The 22,547-nt window shown below is 46.8% G+C and overlaps 1 protein-coding gene across 1 annotated transcript in view; it reads right to left on the bottom strand.

Annotated features, from left to right (window-relative positions):
- LOC309450135 (alpha-2-macroglobulin-like protein 1) overlaps positions 1-22,547 on the bottom strand; it is a gene marked incomplete at its 5' end in the record, with an annotated part of 28,688 nt that overhangs the window by 5,752 nt on the left and 389 nt on the right. Inside the window, 32 exons of the mRNA XM_082072808.1 lie at positions 47-115; positions 864-954; positions 1,247-1,371; positions 1,475-1,690; positions 1,829-2,043; positions 2,450-2,612; positions 2,983-3,057; positions 3,288-3,444; positions 4,202-4,283; positions 4,424-4,600; positions 5,654-5,737; positions 6,355-6,409; positions 6,902-7,023; positions 7,616-7,742; positions 7,872-8,097; positions 8,778-8,892; positions 9,577-9,661; positions 10,662-10,814; positions 11,058-11,207; positions 11,491-11,636; positions 12,013-12,076; positions 12,757-12,987; positions 13,225-13,392; positions 13,885-13,994; positions 14,413-14,527; positions 15,563-15,674; positions 17,005-17,089; positions 17,535-17,694; positions 18,156-18,176; positions 20,206-20,258; positions 20,815-20,977; positions 21,915-22,098. Of these exons, the coding sequence (XP_081928934.1) occupies positions 47-115; positions 864-954; positions 1,247-1,371; positions 1,475-1,690; positions 1,829-2,043; positions 2,450-2,612; positions 2,983-3,057; positions 3,288-3,444; positions 4,202-4,283; positions 4,424-4,600; positions 5,654-5,737; positions 6,355-6,409; positions 6,902-7,023; positions 7,616-7,742; positions 7,872-8,097; positions 8,778-8,892; positions 9,577-9,661; positions 10,662-10,814; positions 11,058-11,207; positions 11,491-11,636; positions 12,013-12,076; positions 12,757-12,987; positions 13,225-13,392; positions 13,885-13,994; positions 14,413-14,527; positions 15,563-15,674; positions 17,005-17,089; positions 17,535-17,694; positions 18,156-18,176; positions 20,206-20,258; positions 20,815-20,977; positions 21,915-22,098 (4,099 nt within the window). The remainder of the gene's footprint in view (positions 1-46; positions 116-863; positions 955-1,246; positions 1,372-1,474; positions 1,691-1,828; positions 2,044-2,449; positions 2,613-2,982; positions 3,058-3,287; positions 3,445-4,201; positions 4,284-4,423; positions 4,601-5,653; positions 5,738-6,354; positions 6,410-6,901; positions 7,024-7,615; positions 7,743-7,871; positions 8,098-8,777; positions 8,893-9,576; positions 9,662-10,661; positions 10,815-11,057; positions 11,208-11,490; positions 11,637-12,012; positions 12,077-12,756; positions 12,988-13,224; positions 13,393-13,884; positions 13,995-14,412; positions 14,528-15,562; positions 15,675-17,004; positions 17,090-17,534; positions 17,695-18,155; positions 18,177-20,205; positions 20,259-20,814; positions 20,978-21,914; positions 22,099-22,547) is intronic.

Here is a 22,547-nt window from a genome sequence, read left to right as displayed (position 1 = left end):
TTCTTGCTCTCACTGTGCCAAACCAAATGTTTTCATTCCCACTTACCTTCTCCAGATAAATGTAGACCACATCAGCTTTCACTTCTATTTTCTTAACAATGGTTCTGCGCTCCAGCTGGAATAGGAAATAATAACAAAAGGAAATTTGTGAGCACTTTCCTAAGGGCTTCCTGACCTGAGGAACCCACTGTTGCACTGAAGGAATGATGTGGAGTTGGGCTCTGTGTGGAACTTTGTATTTCTCACACAAAAGGGTTTTAGTGGTTTTATCTTTAGTAATTCCCTCCTGGACATCCCTTGCGAGCATCTCAGGAATTAACTATGTTGACACTGCTCAATTAGAGGAATCTTCCAATCTGGGGACAAAAGGCCATGTGGATAGTAAATGGGACTGATGCATTGGTCAGCAAACAGGTGTAGGCACCAGTAAAGATTCTTGTTATCTCACTGACTGCTAGATTGCTCTTAAAGACCTGCCTGGGACCTGTGCAAATAAGTCATCCTTCAGTTTTCTGGCTTAATCAGAAAAAATAATCTTTTGGGGTGGTACTAAAGTATCTCTAAAAAAATATTTTCTTAGAATTTCTGGAAAACAAATCCTGGTGTTTAGCACACCCAGCAGCATATTTTGTTTCTGGCTCAAGGGAGAATAGTGTCAAGGGGAGAAGCTGAATGACCTCTGATCTTCTGTAGCCAATCCTTGTGGACCCTGTATGAAAATGAGAGGTTTTGGTTCAGCTCCAACAGCAAAGGGCCCTTGCTAATTTAGTTACCCCATGGCCAGAAATGAAGAGTTCCCAACTGGAGCAAGCAGGTGTGACCCATTCACCACAGCTACCCTTTTGTGATTCCAGAGTCCTTACCAACATCTTGGATCCAGGAGTCTGGACAAATCCAGACAGCAGGGACACCTCCACAATCACCATGTTGGATGTGATTCTGTTCCCTATGTAGCTGAAGAAGAAACAGTCAGAAGGTCTGACTCTGTGAGAATAGTACCCTCCCAGCCCTGCTTCCCTCCACCACCATACCTTGAGTCAGGCAATGATCTGGCTGAGGACCCAACAGGCACTGCTCCCTCTCACAGGAAGTAGCCAACATCTTCTTTCCCCATTCATTCCACCCACCAAATTCACCCTTGTCATGTCTGCCCCAAGTGCCAGGTCCCCCTGTTGCAGCCCTGAGCATTTGCTGGCTGCTATTCCCAAGCACAATGGGTCTTGCTGGAAACAACCCTTGGGGTCACCTGGCAAGGATGCGGATGTTGAGGAAACGTGTATCAGTCTGGCTACAGTTGGTCAGCTCTGTGTTGACACGCAAAGTGAAGGTTACAGCAGCCTGTAGGGGAGGCTCATGGTACCTCAGCACTATCTGCAGGGCAAGGACCAGGAGGGGAAAAGACAGACAAGGCATGATCTCATACAGGGCGAAGAGGCTGCCTCATCTCTCTCCCGTGCTCATCCCACAACCTCACCTGAGCAAATACACAGCTGCTGCCATGGACCTGCACCAGGAACTGCCCTGGGATCTCTGTCAGTGCTGCCTGCTGCAACAGCAGCCGCTTCTGGCGGGTGACTTGGAAAGCCCTCACAAAGCCCCTCTGAGACTTCACCCTCACAAGAGCTTGGCCTGATGTGCTGAACATCCTTGCTGCATATTTTGCTAAGGCTTGCAAGGCAACAACTGTGTCCTAGACAGGGAAAGACAGTCACTCCTCTGAAAGCACCAGCTCTAGTGAAGCTGACTTGGAGTAGGAAGACCTCAAGAGGACTTGCCTTGCCAGCCTCAGGTGCAAAAATATACCAAGCCACTGGGAGCTACTTGTTACCTGGGTAGAGGCAAAGCCTCCATAGGCATTCTGCTGCTGGGTCAGCCATGCTACAATTCCAGCTGCAGTTGTCATGTCACCTGCATGTACCTGTGGCTTAGAGAGGTATGCCAGGAGCACATAGGCTGTCAGCTCTATGTCCACTGACTGAGTACCAGGCCAGAAGTCTGTGGAAGCTGGATAACTTGGCTTGGGGCTCCAGTGGATTTGTCCCCCTGAAGAAGGAAAGAAGCATACAGGCTATCCAGAAAGGATGTAATTGCAGGTTCAAAGGAAACAAATCTCAGAGTGCTTTCAGGGCTCCTTCAGCTCATTCCCTGTACTCCAGCCATGGTCACTTTCTTCATTTATTCTCTAGGGCTTCATCTGGTCTTAGCTCACAGATTCCTACATCCCCCATCAAGAGGATCTTGAAATCCTCCAGGCTGAAACTCTTTCTGATAAGTCACACTCACAACTTGTGAAATAAATTATCATCTTTTCAGTCACAAAGTGCAGTCACTGCATATGTACAAGGAATATGTACAAACACATGTCATTTTTAACTGCTTTAGCTGCCCATATGTTACTCCAGATCCCAGCAGGTGAATGAGAAGCAATACCCCAACCAGCAGCCAGCACCTGACTTGATGGCCTGTTCCTCCAGTTTGTACAGCAGCTCCTGGGTTGTCTCATAGTCCCCAGCCAGGGCAAACACATAGGCCAGCACAGCTTCTGTGTAGATGTTGGTGATGTTGTGAACCGCCTGCTGCAGGCAGCGGAGGGTGGTCTGCATCAGCTTGCTCTATGTTGGGAGGAGAGATACATGCCAAACTCTGACAGAGGCAAAGTAGGGGCCAGGGAAGCTCATGTCAGGTAGCCAGACTATGTCTTCTTGATGTAGCTCCAGAGAAACCCACTAAACTAGAGACTCACTTGAGAAAACAGTGCACTGGGAACCATAGCCACCAAACAGGGTTGCACCATGCCAGTGTTACAGCACTGTCTCTTCTGGGGAATGTCTTCACAGTCTGGCCAAATATTGGTTCCCTCAAAGCAGCTCCCTATATGTTCCCAGCCTAGAGAATTCCAGCAGTATGAGCTGGTGTATCCCCATAGCAGTGTCCAGGCGTGGGAGTGTACAGGAGAGCAGGAGGGAATGGGAGCATACTCACCTTCAGCGGCTGACCCAGCTCCAGCAGTGCTGCAGCCACGTACGCCCCCAGTGAGATTTCATCATCCACGCCACCCTGTGAAGGGAATGCACATTTCATTCCCTATGTGGCATTTGGAGGGCACAGACAGTGACTCCCCAGAAGGAAAATCATTCCTTATGCCTTCCCCACCCCATATCCTGCTCTCTTTAAGGCTGGTCACAGGAGTGACTTTCCAGGATCCTTTGGGATCCCACAATCATTTGCTGTCACAATACTTGTGCAGCTACTCCCCAGCTGTGCTGTCTGGCTTGGCCCTCATTTACCTTTAGGGAGGAGTGAAAGATACTCCCTTTAGTTGCAAAGCAGCCACTGGGGAGCTGGTTTTGCTCCAGCCAGCGTAGGGCATCCTGGATGTTCTTGTCATCTATATAGATGTATTTTCTGGCTTGGCCAAAACTCTTGACTACAAAAGCTGTCAGCCTAGGAAGAAATTGCGTTGTAAGAGAAAAACAAAGACAAAAAATGCAAAGAGAAAGTCAAAGACCTCTGAGTGCTTGTTCCTGAAGTTAATACTGACACAGCAGGGTGCCAAAAAAATGAGTCATTTTCATACAGAGATTCAAGCCAAAAGTGGAAGTGGTTCACAGGACACAAGTGGCTGCCCTCCTTCAGTTTGGCTCCACAAATGTACTACTGCTTTACTCAGTGAAAAACTTCTTAGCCCTTCTACATTTACCTGTTGTACTTCCTCTCTTCCAAATACCTAGAGACAATCTTGAATTCCCCATTTCTTCCTGCCTTCCTTTCTCCATTTCTGCCAGCCCAGACACCACAGGGCAAACCTGGGACAATGCAGCTCTTCTGGGGACATGATTTTTTTTTATTGCTCTTCCCTGATCTACCTCCAGTCAGTACGTACCTCTCTTAGCTGCCAGGATACCACCAGTAGAAACCAGTGTTCTCTGTGGGGCAGCAGCAGGGCCACAGAGACAAAAAAGAGACCTCCCACCTCCTGGAACCGCATCTTTGCTGTTCCACTTTCCTAGAAACTCTGCTGCCCTGCCTCACTGCTTTTTCAAGTGGCTCAAGTCCCTCAATCTGTCCCCCTGCCAGGGAGCTCCTGGAGTCTCCATCCAAAAGAAGCAACACACAACCTATCAATCAGCTTTACCAGGCACGCTAGCTACTCTGGACCAGACAGGGCAAATCAGGAGCAAGGGATATTCCCAGTGCTTACCAAGTGTTCCCTTTCCCACTCTTTTGCCCAAAGACACTGTAGGACCCATCTCTATGCCTATAAAGAAGCTGCACCTGGTACCCTGGGGAGATGGGAACAGTGATTAATACAGTACAGTAACACAGAGAGGACAACATTAACAGAATGAGTGCAAGGGCAAAAGCTGTTGGCAGGTTGGACAGAGGGGAAGGCAGAGGAGCAAGGTGGGTCTGCTGTACTTGCCATTGCGCAGGAATCCTGTTGCCCTCTCCTTGATCTCAGGGGTCAGTTGCCTCGTCTTCTCCAGGTACTGCAGCAGATAGACAATGGGGGTAAACAGCACCATGTTCTGCTCCCCACAACCATGGGGCAGCTGCACCAGGCGGTCCAGGTTCTGCAGCACGATCCCCATGAGGTCACCTACACAAGTTTATAAGAAACAAAGCAAGTGAAAGTATGATTTGAAGTGTCTCTCAGCCAGGGACTGGATAATAATGCTTTATCTCAGCACAGGAGGAAAACACTGGAGTGTGGTGGAAAGAGGAGAAAACAACAGAGTGCAGGATGAAGAATGGTGACTGTTCTGCCTCTTCCCAGTCTGGGCATCATGATGAAGGGTGACCACTCTACGGGGTCCCTGAGAAACTTTCCCTTATCAGCTTTTTCAGTCTGAAGGACTCCAGTCATAACAAGTACTATTTGTAAAAGGCTATGAGCAGAGCTGCAGTTGCTCAGTGTGTGTCATACAGGCAGACGAATATAAAAGCATGCAGGGAAAGGTTGAGATGTTTCTGGTCTTTAGCCAGGCTTGTTCTACCTGGCCATATGTCAAGCATCAAAGTGTCAGTAAGCCAGCAGGGGTGCTAGTCAGATGGTGTGAAGGTGTCCATATGTTCCCCAGACAGCCAGAAAAGCCTTGTATTTGTTTTCCTCCTTTGGGGTTCTGTCACGTAATATCCATGGCTACTTATACCAGGCCTGGCTTCATACCACATACTATCTGGGCAAATGAGCCAGTGCAAATAAGTGTACTGAATGATAGGTATGTCTGGTCCAAGTAGCATCTCCAAAGTGTTCTTTTGGAACTTAGCAATGCTGAGTAGAATTTCTTCTCTCCAGGAGCTTCTGTTGTAGCAGTAAAACTCTACAGGGAGGTAAGACGGTTATGAGCCTTGTTGATTGCATCTACACAGAACTAACCAAGGTCCCAAAGTTCCGGTAAAAATAATGGCCTAGAATCTCTGCTCCAAAGTCCTAGCTAGAAAAATATGGATTATTCTCCTCTGCAGATTACTTTTCCCATGAAAGCCTAAGTGCTAATCCAAAAATCTGAAAGTCTGGTGTTGGGAAACCTTACAAAGAATAGAAACACAGCGTACTCTCTTTTGAGCAGTTTCATGTCAAATGGATGCCCTGACACCACCACCAAGTTAAACCTTGCTCATCAGTGACCCCACAATAGAAATCACTTACCTGAGATGGAAATGGAAGCCCTAGCAGATCCCTTTACTACATTCTCAGGGAGATGAAGTGACACAGGTTCTTCAGCCTTGTTTCCTGATAACAGCATAGAAGTGTAGCATGAAAAATCAAGCCAAATGCAACTAACCAAAGGGACAAGACTGACACAGACAAGTGGGATACTACCCACATCCCTCTCACACAGACTGCTCCCTAAAGTCTGTCCCACTCATCACACCAAGTTCCATTGCCTGGAAACTTCAGATTAGAAGGAACATGAGAGCTGCCAGCCAGGCTGAGGGCTCACCAAGCTGTACAACTCAATTCACTATGCTTCACAAACTCCACAAGAATCACAGTTGGTTAACACTTGGCAGAGGAACAACCTGGAGAGACTTGCAGTGCCATGGGAACAGGGTGGGACAGCTGGAGCAGCTCTCACTGGTGCCTACCAAGCCCCAGAAATGCCTGGGGACTGCAGTGTGGGAAGGAGACTACAGAACAGGATTTTGCCACCTATACGCACTGGTAAATTCACTACAACAGAATATGTGGAAGTAATATTTTTTTGTTCTTTCCTGTCTACTAGGAAGTGGAATTTCCTATGTGAAAAATCATTTGGAAACATTCTTTCATCAGACCTCTGACAGTTAAGTCCTGTTCTTAGGTCCAGTTGTTTCAGGCTGCAGGACCCATTCAGGCTGTCCACATACCTCCTTTTGGGCACAGAAGGGAGACGTAAGACTTCTCCACTAACACACCTTCGGGCTGCCAGGGCAGGAATATGAGCATGGGAAAGGAGAAACAAGATTACATGCAAAATTACCTAACAGCAGCAAAATTTCAGAGCAAGTTCAAGTCTAAATTCAGAGGTTAGTCCCCAGCCTGTCCTCCGCACCTTTGGCAGGTCTGCACTGAAGCTGCCTGCTTCACTGCCCAAGAGAGCAAAAGCAAGCCTGAGGAAGGAGACTCTTTGGTCAGTGAGCATATAAAAAAGCTCATGTACAATGGGTGATTGATGGGGGAAGGATACAGGGAGAAACACTGACATGGTGTATGAATGCAGTTCAAGAAAGGGCACTGTAAGAAAGGAATAGGTTTGGCTGGGTCCTGGGGAGAACAAAGCAAAATGAGCCACAGCTTCGGTATGCTAACGCTGTCCAAAAAATTAGGAGAGAAAAACATTTAGCCCAGCTCAGTCTCCTGTCCCCCAGGGGCAGGGAAACTCAGAAAGAGAAGGGAGCCTGCTTTCATACTGACCCGGACGAGCAAATGTTTGACCAGCGTATGCCTCCGCCTCATGGTAGCTGGCAAGGGCTTCCTGCTCCCACATCTTGGCATGGTGTCCAGTACCTCTGTCCTCACTGTGATATTCAGAGTCCCTAGCAAATATATTGAAGAAATAAATGTAAGCCTGTTTCTTATACCTGTGGCCAAATGGAGTCAACTTGCTTTAACTAATAGTGGTCTGAGATGCTTTGAGTGGCTGCTCTTCATAGCCTCAGTGGTTTGACTGGTAAGGGTAAGCCAGCCAATACTGATGGCTTGTTCACACATGATAAACGTGATGGAACTAGGTAATGCCTCACCAACAGTAACTTCATTGCATTACATGTGACTGTAACAGGAGAAGATCCAGCAGCCCCTTGGACCCTGGTGTCCTCTTCCCATTGCATATGAAGCATAGCACCAACAATACAAGGTTCCCCCACCCACATCCATGCAGCCCCTTCCTCCCCAGATAGTCCCATAGCCTTGTCTTCAACAGTTCTCCATGCCACACATTCAGTTCCTGCTCTCTCTGATGAGCTTGTCTAAGAAGAGAGCAAGAAAGCAGACATGATGGATTGCATGCTTGAACCACTAAGAGCAAACTTTGGGATCCAGAGGAGGCAAGGCTCTGCCAGCTTCTCTGGACCCCCTCACTTCAGTTTTAAGGTTCATCATCACCGCTCCCATTTTTTGCTGCCGTACCCAGTTGGACTGCTGTCATATTCCACATGAAGGTCTTGGACTCCTCTGCACACAGACACTCCTTTTCCCTGCAGGTCCGGCAAAGCTCCACCTGGAAGTCTGAGGATTTAGCCAGGGACACATGGACCTGAGGGAATGACAGGTGCAGCAGAGCAACTGGGCAACTCAGGAGAGATGGATTAGCACAAGGCACTCTAAAACAGGAGGGCATAGTAGGTCTGTCCCACACAGTATTATGTGTGGCACAGGCACACACCTGTATGCACTGCTGCAAATAGTTGAAGACCATAGCTTTCAGCATGAAAGTCTCTCCTTGGATGACAGAATATGGCAGTGTCACATCCACAAAGAAGGACTGGACTGTTCTGAGGCTTGTGGTTGGGGCAAGGCCAAATCCCCTCCCAGCCAAGCAGAATGTCTTGAGTTTCCACTCTGCAGCAACAGCAGGTGCTGTGACTGGGACACTCCTGCTGCCATTGGAGCTAAGAGGAAGAGAGCACTTCCATGAAGAAATTCATCCCACTCCACTGTAATGGGATGGGCTCATGGCCCTGGATGAGGGAGGCTGTGCAGGTCCTCATGCTCAGATCAACCTCTGCTATATTACCAATGACTTCTGCTCCAGTGGCTCACAGCAAGGCAGCTATCAGCAATTTGTTCCCCAAAGCCACAAACCCTGCTTAAATGCCAAAACTAGTGGCTTTATATCCTTCTCCTGAGCATTCCAGCTGTGTACACTCAGTCAACAGCATGATGCCAGTCAACAGTATGGTGTTCTGGAAAGCAGCAGCACCACATCCTCCTGAGTGTCAATTCAACTGTCTTAATCTAAGCACTGTAGCAACAAGGACTATAAACTTAGCTGGCACACCCACCAAATTGAGAAGTTAGTAGAGTGTACCCCAATGGGTGAAGAGAGGATACTTGGTGTTTTGGTCTGAAAGTGTATTGCTCTTCTCTAAACCTGTGTAGACTTCGGTTCTACACCTCAAAGTCTACTATTCCTCCAGTTTGACACTCTACAAATGTGGGGAAGAGCAACAAAATTCACATGCAGACCTCTTTTTACACCTATGGATGGGTTTTTGCAAAAATGCAAGTCATCTAAGTCTCAACAAAGGGATCATCCTTCTGTCCATTTGTGAAGTTTGGCATCACTTACCCAACAGTGAACAGATTCCAGATCCAAGTTTCAGGGAAACAGTGATGGTGTCTTCCACGGGCAGTAAATTGGGGTTGTTCCTTAGTAATTCTTTGGTCTTCTGTAGAAGGCCCCCCTGAAGGAAAGAATGAGGAGTCCCACCAGAGCAGGGGAGGTGAACCCTGCCAGTGATGACAACCTAGCACTGGGGCACGAGGCAAAGCAAGCAGTAAGAGAGGTAAGGGAAGAGTCTAGCAGAAGAAAACACAAGGGAGTGGGCTTATTTGGTAGGAAAACAGGAAGGAAAGGGAAAAGAGAGTGGTAACAGGAGAACTAGCTTGCAATGAGCTGGTTGCAAGTTTTCCAAGACTTGTTTAGACAAAGCCCCTGGCTGACCTGACCCAGAGTTAGTGCTAAAGAGACAAGAGACCTTCAGAGAACCATTTTAACAAACACTTCTGTAATTTTGTTAATACTGACACTGTTTGCTGGTCTGCAGAAAATTTGTAGCCCTCTGCAAGCAATGGCTTAAATATAAGCATGTGTGTGAACCAGCTTGGTGTGATTAACCAGTGTAAACTGAGACATGGAGGAAGGAAATTACTGTCCCTGCAGCCGCAGGTGTGGACAGAAGGCGGGTCTTAGCACAGCCTGTGGGATAGCCACCGGGAAGCAGATGCTTTCCCACACTTGGGTTTGTCTTTGCCAGAAAAGGGAACACCATCCTTTAGTGTCAGGTAATATCCAGATAGTGACATTCTTCAGAGCCATTTTTTGTAGGAACTGGGTCATTCCTGCCAAGGCTGAAAGTTCAGCTCACCCATGGTCGGCTTCCTGTCCACCCAAGGAAAGCACAGAGATGGCTTCTTGATTAGAAGGTTTGAGAAGATTTTCAGTCCCATGTTCTGTTAGGAAAAAAGGAGGATGTGGGAGGTAAAAAAGTGTCTGTGAGTGGGGAAGAGCGGCCCACTGCTCTTCAAAATTACTCTGAAAACGATCCAGGTCAGGACAGCCCAGTGCCTGGGCAGCCCACAGCAGCTCTGGCCCAACCAGACACAGTGCTGGGTGGCACATGGCACAGCCTTCCCAATCCCTTATTCTCAGGAGGTCACTAAGCCACCACCTCTCTTCCGAGGAACACTGGGATGTCTTGCTCCTCTCAATGCATTTCCAGTGGCAAGTGCACAGAGGAGATGTTTCCATGTCCTGCCCCATCCCCTCCTTCATGCTGAAGGGAATAGCTGGATGAAATCTGCCCTCTGAAGTCATGCAGAGGTGTGACAGGGAGCACACCTTCTCTTCAGCCCCTGGGGCTGGGACATGGACCTGTCCATAAACACAAGAGATATCCCTATGCTGTGAAAGAGCCTCCTAAGCTGTGTCTCTATTGCTAAATAAGAGGACAGGGCATGATCCCCAGGACAAAGGTGAAATGGCACTGCCTGTCTTGTGTCAATGCTGCTGAAGGCTAGTCCTTTCTAGAGCAGATCTGCATTAAAGACAACAAGAGATCAGCCAAGGAACAGCCCAAAACAATGTCCGAGAGCAAGCTAACAACCAAGCCATGTCACCGATCTGTGGTCTAATGCTTGGGATCACTCCCCATCTCTCTTTCCTTTAAAGCTATTGACAAACAGTACAGAGCCCAGACCCTCATTCCCAAGCCCCAAAAGTTGGGTTTTGTTGGTCCAGGATTTCATAATCTTGCTTTCTGCATCTGTGGAATGGAATACAGGTGTTCCTATTCATAATGGGATTGTATGTCTCTTGAGACAGCACAGTTAAGCCAGGACAGACAGCAGTGATTGTCTGGAGAAGGCAAGGCCTTCTCAGACTGCTTGGGGAGAAAGATATCTCAGATGCTCATAATTTCAACAGCTCTGGGAAAAGTCACAAGGTGATTACCCGAAAGAGGTTAAAGATGTCATGCTGAAAGGAATGCTGTGGCTTCTCTCGTAGCAGAGGTGATGTGGACTGGGGCTGAACGCAGTGATCTGAATGCTCTTCTACTTGGGCAGGGTATCCATGTTGATAGGCAGCAGGGAATAAACCATAGACCTAGGGAAACTCACAGACAGGAAAGAATGAGGCAACGAGCAGATACCTCCAGATGCTTTGCTCCACCATCCTCTAGCATACAAATCTGTTCCTGCCCATCTCGCCAGGCAGACCCTGTTTTCTCCTCCACACAAAGACCTCCTCATCCATTAGCTTCTGGCTCCCCTCACCACAGGCACTGCCTGCCTCCTGCAGCTCATCTATCACTCCTGGGTTTTTTTGCCTAGGCACACAGATACTCACCATTTGACTTGTCAGCTCACTCTCTGGTCTCATGAAGAACATCTTTTCATTCACTGCCTGTACTGCACACAAGGAGCCAGGGGCTGCCTGGAGTTGGAGCTGCACTGCTGACCCTGGCTGGACTTCTTTAGCTGAGAGTCCTACCTTGACCTTGAGCAACACACCAGGAAAGGAAATATGAAAGAAAGAAAGAGCGGTAAGGAGGCTGACAGACAAACAGCACAGACAGAGAGAGGGAGACCAGCTGAAGTCTCCCTTGCTCAGCCACTGCTATGAACAGAAGTCACTGCTGAAGCTTTCCTGGTCCCTGGGCACTGTGCTGCAGACATCCCCTTCATCTCTTCTCCACAGTTCTCTCTTCGAAGGATCTTAGTGTCTCCTTCCCTCAGGTCTGCTTGTCAGCTCTCCCCCAGCCTCCCACAGTGAGTCTCACCTGGTTTTCAAAGCACAAGGCAACATTGAAACGGATGCTGTCAGCTGTTACACCTCCATTGGGGAAGATGGCATACACCACTAAGGAAGGTGATGGGGTGAAGTCAGCAGTGAATGTCAAAGGGATGGAAAAGGAGCCTTTCAACACTGAGAAAGGAAATGCAAAATGTTTTCATCACAGCCCCACTGAGATCTCCTTCTGCCCTCCTTTTTTCTACTTTATAATCCCACAGCGTCAAACCGATTCCTGCTGCTACTTTGTCTGCCCTCTCTCTCCATTCTCTGACCCCATGCACTCCATCTTCCCACAGGTCATCCCAGCCTTTCTTTCCATCATTTCCCTCATTCTGTCTTTTTGGTCTCTTCCAGCTGACATGATTGCTTCCTCAGACTCCCTCTGTCCTTTTTGCTGACTGTCCAGGACCTATAGATTCAGAGAATCTGGGAGAAACTTTGACAAATCTTACTGTCCAACCTAGAAACCCACCAGGCGCTTCCCATTGTCTGTCAGCCGCAGACTTACTGTTCAGCTTCCCAACCTGGACAGTCCTCTGGCCCCTGACAACAATTCCAGCCTTCCCAGTGACCTGAGGGAGAAGGGACACAGGATGAGCAGGCTGCTGTTTGCCAGCAGAACACAGTCACATTCACCTATGTACATCTTGCTCTTCTAAGCAACCTCAGAAATAAACTGTGGATCCAATCCAACCCCCCACCTTGGGTACAGCAGATTTGCAGACATCACAGCATGGGAAAAAAAGTTTTAACACATAAGATTCTGGTCTGGTCTGTCCAGTTAGGACAATGGATGGGTAGTGGCTTTAGTGGAGATGAGACACCACAAAGGTATTTCCCGTCTAGTAGGCAGGTCTCCAGACCGGACAAAAAGCCATTTACACTGAGCAACTGTTAGATAACCAGAGTTCAAAAGTGATCCCCCATCCAGTTTTAAAGGAAGAAGAGTTTAACAGCAGCCTCTGCACAAGACACTTTCCACCCTGCTGCAGCCTTGACAGAGGCCAAGGGGACAATTGGCTGCAAAGGTAAAAGCCTTCTCCCATCCATAGAGGTAACTGGGTCCCCAATACCAGGATCACACTGTGGCCAGGCTGAGCTCTACAGGGTGTAGTGTTCACTCATTTCTGCAAGAACAAGCTTTTCCTGTCATCCCTCCAAGGGTGATCTAAATTATACCCTCAACATTTCATTGGGTTCTCGTCCCTCCAATGCAGCCTTTTCTTCCAGATTCTCTACTACCCTTACTCACATAATATGCAAAGCCTACACGACTGGTATCTTCTCCCAGGTCATCTCGACTGAGTGTGAAGGTCACCTGGACATTCCACTTCAGCCCACAAGGCAGTGTTTCTGTGGGTGGGTGTATGTCCAGGAAGCTCTTCGTTGTGACATGGAAGGGCTGGAGGTGATGGTAAGCATTTGTGTAACTGAAGTCAGTTTTTCGAGGTATGTGCATGACATCCTCTAATGTGAACCTTCCCTGAGAGGGGACCAGAGACACACAGAAATAAAGAGTTTCATGCTTCAGTACTTTGTTAGGATGTCACCAGCTCAGTTTGGGAAAGGGTGTTGTGTGGTGCCCTCCTACTGGCTCTGCACAAGCAGAGCTGTGAGGGGAGTCCAGGCCTGAGCTGGCAGGGGGGCTGCAGGGCAGGAGCGGGGAGCACTAGAAGAGCTCCAGGATTCTCATTTTCCTGTACGCAAAGGTGGGATTTACCTCCAAAGAGACTGATGAGCTGTTCCAGGCAGTTGTGTCCAGGTTGAATGATGCTATTCCACTACCATCTGTGATGTATGTTTTGATAAAGCGACGCCTCATGAACTTTATAATGAGATAAACTTTTCTGTTTTTCATACCATTTCCATAGTGATCCTGGAGCTTAACCTGGTGACAATAGGGTGAGGCAGAAAAGCCAAAGTCAGATATTTCTTCCAGTGTCATAACCAAAACTTTCCTCCTTCTGACATAGAGCCTCATGTGTAGGTGGCCTTAGCTTCAGTTCCCCAAGAACACAGGAGACATATACAACTCTGTCATCTCTAATGCTAAGGTAAAAGTGATTAAAACCTGTCTGCTCCAAAAGGTGTGTGTGGCTAGAGCATGAGGAGCTCATCTCCTAGCCAACAGCTGAGACGTCCTTGCATCCCAGCATGCCTGCTGAGACATCACTCATTGCTCTCAGCAGAAACTGGAGGTTTAAACACATTTGGGGATCTGAAACACATTAACTGGAGCTGCACTGTCAAGTAATGTGACACACTGCAAGGCAAAATACTCTGTCCAAGGAACAGAAAATGCTTTGGGTCAACAACATTTACTAGACACTAAATTCCTTGGCAAATGATGGGGAGGGAAGAAGTGACAGAAAAAAATCACCTTCCCCCTGTAGGGTACTCCAGGGATGTAATATGGATTTGGTGTCTCAAACACTGCCCTTGCAACTGTCCTGGAGATAAGGATTTGGCTGGAGGTGTTGATCTGTACCCCTGTTGGAACACAGAGTGTAAAGGGAGCAGGATCAGTATTGGAGGTGACTACCACAGCCTAGTTTAATCTCACTTTGTTTTTCCCAGCCCCTCTAAGCAGAGTGTCTTGAACTTCCTTTCTGACACCAGCACCCTTCAAGGTTTGGAGGCTGTTCCCATGGCAGCTCCTTCTTTAATTAAGATGGCTCCAAGCCCCTTTGTAGCCTTAAGGACCATGCTTGGAGACACCTCATCTGCCTGCTGCTGGCAGAGTAGCTTTCCGTGAGCACAGCAAGTTCCTCAGGCAGGACTGCTCCCCATGTCCTGTGATGGTCCCAGAACCAGGTAGAGGAGAGCAGGAGGTGTGCCCACTCTGAACCTCATACCCTCAGAATGGTCCCTCTCGCCCCTGCACCTTCTCTGCTGAGCCCCTGGATACCTGTGCCCATCTCCAAGAGAGAGGCTTCTGCATAGAGCTTGCCATCTTCCTCGCTGGGAGCCAGGTTGAAGACTGATGTGATCACAGAAGCGGTGAAGCACCCTTTGCTCGTGGTCTGCAATAGCAAGCGGTAGATATTATTTGAGGCTGGGGAGAAGGGAAGGAGTCAAAAGTACAAGCTATTAGTCATTCTGTCATAACTGTTGACTGCAACAAGTGATAATGCAGAGTCATATATAGATAGATGTGGTTCACATTTTAAATCCTGTATTTTCTGTTTTATATACATGAATATGTGTAATTCATATTGTAGAATATAAAACAAAACACCTTTCACCATTTTATCAATGTTACAATGTTGACAACTTTCCAGCTTTAGTAGAAAACTGAAGATTGCACTAACTGGATTACAGAGAAACTATATGAGTATTTTAGTAGCTCTAGCTAGAAGACCTGCAGAATCAAATGAAAAATCAAAGTAACAAATCATTTCCAGATGTGCAAGATTGCAACTACTGTAACAAGTCCTAATGACAAATCATAAAGCATGAAAAGTTTTCAATGATATATGTACAAGGGAAAAGCCCAGCTATGAAATACTTTGTTAGGAATGGAAAGATATAATAAGGAACATATAAAAACATGCAATATATAAATATATGAAAGTATATGGAATCGTATAAAGACATGAAAGTATAAAATAAAGTATAAAAACACTGTGTGATTTGACCTATCCATATCTCCACCACACCTTAGTGTCCTTGTGCAGCTCCAGGATGGGTTCACCTTAACACAGTAATTTTGCTCTATTAATTGTTGTTTCTTATACTACATTAATTTCTGGCAAGTTACGCTTCTTTCCAGAAAAGAACAGAACTCTCAATCTTCTGTGAAATTCCTCTTTTCTAGTCCCTGTTGTTAGTAAGAAAAGTTACAAAAAAGAATTTCTGGAGATAAAGGCCTCTCAGTTGGCCTAGGCAACAATATTTGCATTAATTGAATTACAACAATTACTTATTAGTCTACATATACATTACAGAGGCTGGCAAACATTCCCTACATAGCAGTTCATTCTGTTCACTCAGCCCTTGACACTTAGTCCTGTATGGTTCTCCTTCACTACTCATGTATCTTCCAGGATTTTACTCACCAGACCACTGTATTCCCTACAGATGTCCCTGCTGACATTTTGAGGACGCCTCCTTGCCTTCTGGCACAAAGTCACCCGCATGGTTCCTTGCACTGCTTTTTCATAGCTGTACCTGCAGGCAGAACACCAGAGGACCTGCTGAGCAGAAGCACTGTGTATTTTGCTGAGCAGGTTGCTCTACACAGGTGGCCTTCCTGATGAAGATCTTAATGCAGCAGGTAAGCACAGCAGGCATAAATGAAAAAATAACACATTGTGTATTTGGGGAGTGCAACAGCATGGTCCTGCATCCAACAGAGGCAGAAAGAAAGAACAGACTGGAAAAGACCCATACTCTCCTAAACTCTCCCACTTTTGGGTGCTTGCTGACGTGAGCTGATGTGTTCACACAGGACAGAGCAGCATCCACTGGAGATACAAGCTCAGGTGTGAAAGCAGCAGAAACCTGTGTCCCTCCAGACAGCAACAGAAAGTACATAATATGGCAGTAATAATGCTACAGAATGACCTCAGACCTGCCTCAGCAGAGGCTTATCTCATGATCTGGACTCTTGTTTCCATCATCAGACCTGTTCCACCGTTTTTTGCAAGGTACAGAAAAAGTGGGCCCTTGTCAGTGCATTTTCCCTCTCTGCCTTGCTGCCTTTCCCTGCTTTGACTCCTCTCTGTCTTTCCTTTTGGAGCGATGCTCCTGACAGTACCAGTAACAGGAAGACATCTGCAACCCCTCCTGGCTGTGCAGAGTGCTGTACTGTTTTCTACTAGAGCTTCATATGGTCTACTTTTAAGTGTTCCAGTTAATGATAAATTATGTCACACTGGTAGCAAAGAGACACCAAAAGTCTCCGGATAACCCAGCTCACCCCCTTTATCACAAATGAGCTCACCCTCTTCATCTGTCTACAAAGTGCTTTCCAGACCATTCTTGTTCCACCTTTGTGCTTATGCCATCTTAGGTTTTCTTTCACAGCCTCATCTGCTCAGTTTTTGCTAATGACTACATAACTAGAGAAACCCACTTGTTTCTTTTAAGAAGGTAATAAATTCAGTAGCATGTAAGTGAGAAGGAACAACATAACCTTCTGAAGAAACACCAGTTCCTGCACCTTTACCTCGGCAGATCAGTCCCATATTAGGTATGTGTTTTTCCCCACATAAGGTCTTTCAAAGCTGGACAGACAGCTTCCAGATCATGGTATCACTTGCCTAGGACAAGCCTTCCTGTAGCTGGACGGTCACCCCCAAGTATGGCTTATGAACCTCTTCCCCAAAGAAGAACCCCTCACTTTGACTTTTGCACTATTTGGTATTCTTCAAAAAGAACAACTATGTCTGGCCCTGCTTGAGCCACTTCTGCTTGATAGATTCAAGACATAGGAGACATGCAGAAGGAGAAACACAGTTTCAATGAGCTCTTTTCTTTCCCCGAACATCCTCTTTACCTGCCACACACACGCAGTGGAAAAGTTTTATCTGAAGCATAAATCTGAGCTGGTCCCTCGAAGAAAACATCAAACTTCTGCAACACTGGAACAAAAACCACAGTACTCCATCAAACGCAACAGACAACTGAGGCATGGGATCACAAAAGGGAAGAATGTGTTCATGTAATGCTGGAGTCCCACGAAGGAACATGTTCATGAGGTAAAAGTAAGAACTAATTAAAAACGGGGAAACCAAAGAAAGAAGCCCATTTTTTTCCTCCACCATATGAACAGTCTTGCAGAGATCTTTAGTGTATTCTCACTCTGTGACAGCCTAGTTGTTGGCAGATAACTTCTCTAGGAATCTCCAGCACAATCTCTCTTGTGTTCATTTCTGATATTGCCCACTCTATACTCTATACATTTGTGTTTAATCCTAGCTCTCAGACAGTAAACCTTAGTTTACAATGTTTGGCTACATATTATTATACAGACAGAAACAAGCAACATTTTCCATCCCATTCTTTTTTCTCCATACTCCGTCTTACCGCATTCCTCCACCTTAAAGGTACTGGACACTTTTGGGTTCACCACACTGATGGTGTAAGTCCCCAGAGAGAGTTCAGTAGCTAACTGGAAAGAGAGCTCTGCAATGCCCTGTTTTGGTCTCACATCCAGCCACTGGCCAATGCGGTTTTGGTTTGGGTCCTGCAGTTCGAGGGAAGGAAAGAAGAGGCAGTCATCAGCAACACCTGCCATTTCTCTACCTAGAGCCCAGTGGATTCAGAGGTATTTCAGAGGCTCCTGGTGTTTTCTCCCCAGATTGCACTGGGGAAACAGAAAAGGTGAACTCAACCCACCCAGGGTTACTCTACTCTGTACTGCTGTTGAAAAAGAGGGTATGAAAAGTCCTGACATTTAGACTCTAGTCTTACATAAAGATGAACAGTAAGAGTTAGCTAAAACCTGGCTAGCGTTTGTAAATGTAGAAATGGATGGAAGCTGGATCATGGATGCTTGCTAAAAAGAAGCATGTGGACAGAGTATGCATGTCCATGTGTACACACAGACTCTAAGAAAAGTAACTTGACTCAGCAAGACAGAGGCCTAGGTATTATCCATAATGAAGTACCTTTCCTCATAACATCTGGAGAGTCTGGAACACCCACCTGGACTTCCACCATGGAGTACTGCAAAGCAAACAGACAGCAATGTCAGAAACTGGCATGACATTGCAACCTGCATATAAACTTATCTTACCCATCTAGTCTGTGTGCTGTGACAAAACTGCCAATCCCAAACACAAGAATACAAGGAGCTTGGTCCTACCAAAACCAGGAGAATGGGTTTGAAATAGTGAGGAAAATAAAAAACATAAAAGCTATACTATTCTTTGGATTTGCTTTTTGATCCCTGAACTTGTAAGATGTACTTTGATAGGTACTCTACAACTGTGAAAGTTAGAATTTACCATTAAAAAAAAAAAAAGCAGAGACACTCACAAACGCCATCATCCCACATCCACAAATAGTAAAAGGCATCAGTTTGGTAACATAAATTCCAAGAATTAGCAAAATTGCATCACCTACAGGAAGAACACACGCCCTATTTTCCTGTAAAATCCCTGACCTAGGAGGTAAGGCTTGGAGGTATGAAGACTGCAGCTGACAGTAACAGGGATGGACAAAGAAGGACACATTTCATCCCTTTTAGGCTGAGTAATTCTCTTTATGTTCTTATATCAATGCAGCTATCAGCCAGGAGACAGTAGTGGTGAAGGACATGTTATTTGGGAGCACAAGGCATAAGGAGGCAGAAACAGGGTCTTTGAGGAGTAATGGTCTGTAAACAGAAGGCCACATGTAATTCACATTATCCATCATTCTAAGCTTTAATGCAAGTTATCACAGGCAGATCTGTTTTCAATGAAACAAAAAAAATGCGCAGGTTAACTATTTTTGTAACTCCAATCCAATGTCAATGCTAAAACAAAACATGCTCAGGAAAAGCACCCATGTTATCTCCAATCCATCTAATTTACAAACTATACATTATAACTTTAATGCTGCTGTGCACTCAAGCCTCATAATAGCTTTGGTTAAACATGACCTCTTTTGAATTTTCATTAACACTTATAATACTAACTTACACTGACACACAGGCATCAAATAGTTATGGTCAAATACCTTCATGAACCAACTGTAAGCATGGAAGCAAATGTATTGTTTACTTTATTGTCTAACTAATATACGAGATATGACTTCTCTGTTGAGAGGAGAAAGGAGTGTGTGATCCTAGGCTCTCAGCAATAGCCCAAAAAAAGAGGAAATGTAATCAGAAGAAGCCAGAAAGATCTCTCCCTTTATTTCAGTCTAGAGGGATTTGATCCAACTCTGTGCTCACGTATGCCCTTCAGTATTTATCTGTCATGCATGAATTCCTGTTGGCTCTCCTTAAATTGCTTGAGGATAAAGGACTGTGAAATAGCTGTAGCTGCTGGCTGCAGGTATAATTGCTTACCGTAGAAAGACGCTAGTCTTGCAGTTTCCTGGCTAGCACATATGCAAGTCTCTGGCAACTTCTCACTCCCTTGACATGGGGAGAATGAGCTGCTGCCAGCAGCAAGTCAGTACAATTTGGTTATACTCTTTTTTCTCTTTTTTTTTTTTTTTTATGATCACATCATGCATATCTTTTCCCATAGCAATTATTTTTTCTTAAAATTTTGCAATGCATCTCATCGTGCTTCAGACCCTCCTGCCACCCTTAGGTGCAACACACTCCACAAAGCGCTGAGCTTTCGATAGCTGTGGGAGGGGAGCTACGGGTCTGGCCGAGTCTGTACACAGCTTGCCTGATAATTGCACCCATGGCAGGCAGCCTGTGGATGTCCTCAGAGCCCCTGCCAGTTTTTTTGGCAGGGGGACAGATATATGCAGCTCCCAGGCTTTGTACTAAGTCACTTAGTAGGGAGCACTGTCACACTCCCCAAATACCACCAGCAATGCCAGCCTCCCACTGACCAGCAGCTGTCCTGTGAGAGTGACAGCACAGCTGTCAGCAAATGGGCACTGGTGTCCCACTTCAGTTTAGTAGAGGGTTGGCACTGGCTGCCCTGAGTGCTGCAGTTTCAACCTTCATAGCGTGGGGCTGGCAGAGGAGGTGGAGAAAACAGAGGGAACGTGGAGACTTCCTGGCCTCCACTTAGATGGGCTTTACCTTGCTGTTAACAGGAGTAAATTCTTCGGTCAATGTCACAATTCGGAATTTCACTGAAGGGAAGAAATGGAGAAGAGCATTACAGAGAGAGAGTGCATGTGGGAGTGGACTTGCCCTGCACTCGCCTCACCCTGAAATCACAGCTCACCACAAAGCCTTACCGGCAGCCTCACACCTGCCCTGCAGCCCTCCCTTATCCCTTGCTCAGACCTCTTCCCTCCAAACACATCACAGCAGCACAGCAGACAGCATCTCAGTTTAGGGTCTTTCCTACAGGCTACACCCAGAGTTAGCCTTACATTTCCTCATCTGCAGTGTAAGCAGGCAAGTCCTACATGGCCCTGGTCAAGAAGACCACATTCAGGTTTGCTCGCTCTTCCAAGCCAACTCTGCTCCTAGAATGTGTGAGACCGATCCTTCCAGTCCCCTCCCATCCCTAAAACATGGTGCACAGATACATCACTCCAGAGGCAGCAGATAGCTTCCCTCTCTGTCCCAATGGAGGCCACATGGCACAAAGTACTCAGCACACCGCTCACAGGAAACTGGGAAAAATGTCCAGGCAGGTCAAGGCAGGGGAACTGTCAGGGTGCTCCCTGTAGTACTCACCCATCTGTCCTGGGTTATAAATGGGTTTATCCGTCTGAATAAAGGTGCCGGTGCCAGCCCTGCGGATCAGGACTTTCTTCTCTTCATTTGCACTGAAGTATTGGCCATTGGAGATGCGCAGGTGGACAGTGCCCACCTCCTGGCTGCCTGCAGGTTGAGGGACCTGGGACACAAAAGAGGAGCCACCAGGTTAGCAGGCAGTAGGAGAGGACAGGATGGCATCAGAGCAGTGCTCCTTTCCTTGCTCCTTCATGAGGCCAGCCTCTTCTCTGTCTTACTTTGAAGACCAGCACATGTTGTCCCCTCTGTAGTTGAGGGCTCTGTCTATGGAAACACACAGGATGCCTTTACACTTGGGGCAGACCTTGGACAAGATGAAAAGAGAGCCTGTTCGTGTAGAGAAATGGTTTGCCCTTTTACAGGGCCACTGCTACAGCCTGCATGGAGCAAGATGGAGAAGACTTAACCTAAGGGAAAAAAAGGTCTATGTTGATGAGAAAACTGAGAGTGTGTGGGTCATGGAGGCTAAAATCCACTCCTACTCATCCATGCAAACCAAGAAAATAAGGTTCATGATTTTGGCAGATCAGAAAGACTTGTGCTGAGCTTGTGTGCGCAGAGTGCCTTTCCTAGTCCTCCAACACATTTTCCAGCCCTTAAGAAGAAGCCTGAAAGTAAGCAGACATGGTGGGAGGCTGTCTGAAATGAAAGGTCTGGCTCTTCCTGCATCACAATTCACAAATGACACCCTGTGCTTCCTTCTCAGAGGAGAGAACGAGCTGCACAGCTGCCATTTGGGCACTTCTAAACAGCTCCATCCTCCTCAGTCCTTTGACAACTGACCAGGCAGCCTTCCCTCGGTTTGCCATCAGGGTAGGTTGTGAGATACACAGCAGTAACAGTATCATGCAGACAGATGAAGGCAGGAAGCAAAGACATCACGCTCCCACTAAACTCTCCCTGACTTTGCATTCACTCCTTTCCATGAACTCTGTCCTCCCATGATCCTCATTCTCTGTTTCCCTGGTGAGAGAAGTTATGAGCCAAAAGAACATGCTGAGAGCTGGCAGCTTGAGGTCCCTGCCAAGAATGATCCTGACCTGAAATTTGGAGCATTCAAAGATCCAGTTGTTTCGGACAACTTTGCGGTAGAGGCTGAGGTTGCCAGATGGATGCACAAGGGTCAAGGCAACACGAATAGGCTTCTCCACCCCACGGAGGTCCAAGCACACTCTCTGAGAAGAGGGGTAGGGCAGTGCAGCTGGAATAATGATCAAGTATCTCCTGCAGTGGGGAAACAAGACATCAAATCCTGGGAGTAGTCTCAACCACTCTTGACACTAATACTTTATGGTCGGAGGAAGTAGGACAGTTTACTACCTCCATTGAGGGCAGGTGGTGCTGCTTTGCTGGGGAGAGGGACAGATTAACAATGAGAGCGTGAACCTCTCAGAGGGGTGATAGAAGGTACATAGTTAATTTGAGATAAATACAAGATAAATGCTTTCTGGTGACCTCAGGTCACACTGGTGTGTACATGGCTTTGGAGGATGCTACAGTAGTGCAGAGAAACATACGCAGTAGAGACCATCTCTGCTTCCGCAAAGGGAACCGTTCTTAGGTGGTCTCAGTACATGTGGAAAACACAACAGTCCAGCCTCTGAACAGAAAAGGATCTGCCCTTCTTGTTACAAGACAGCTCCCCAACTACCTTGGCAGCAGATTGGTTCCTG

The sequence above is a fragment of the Streptopelia decaocto genome (assembly GCF_964273445.1).
Source record: "Streptopelia decaocto genome assembly, chromosome: 1".
NCBI lineage: Eukaryota > Metazoa > Chordata > Aves > Columbiformes > Columbidae > Streptopelia > Streptopelia decaocto.
Note: the sequence above shows the minus strand (reverse complement) of the source record. Positions and strands in the feature narration are given on the sequence as shown.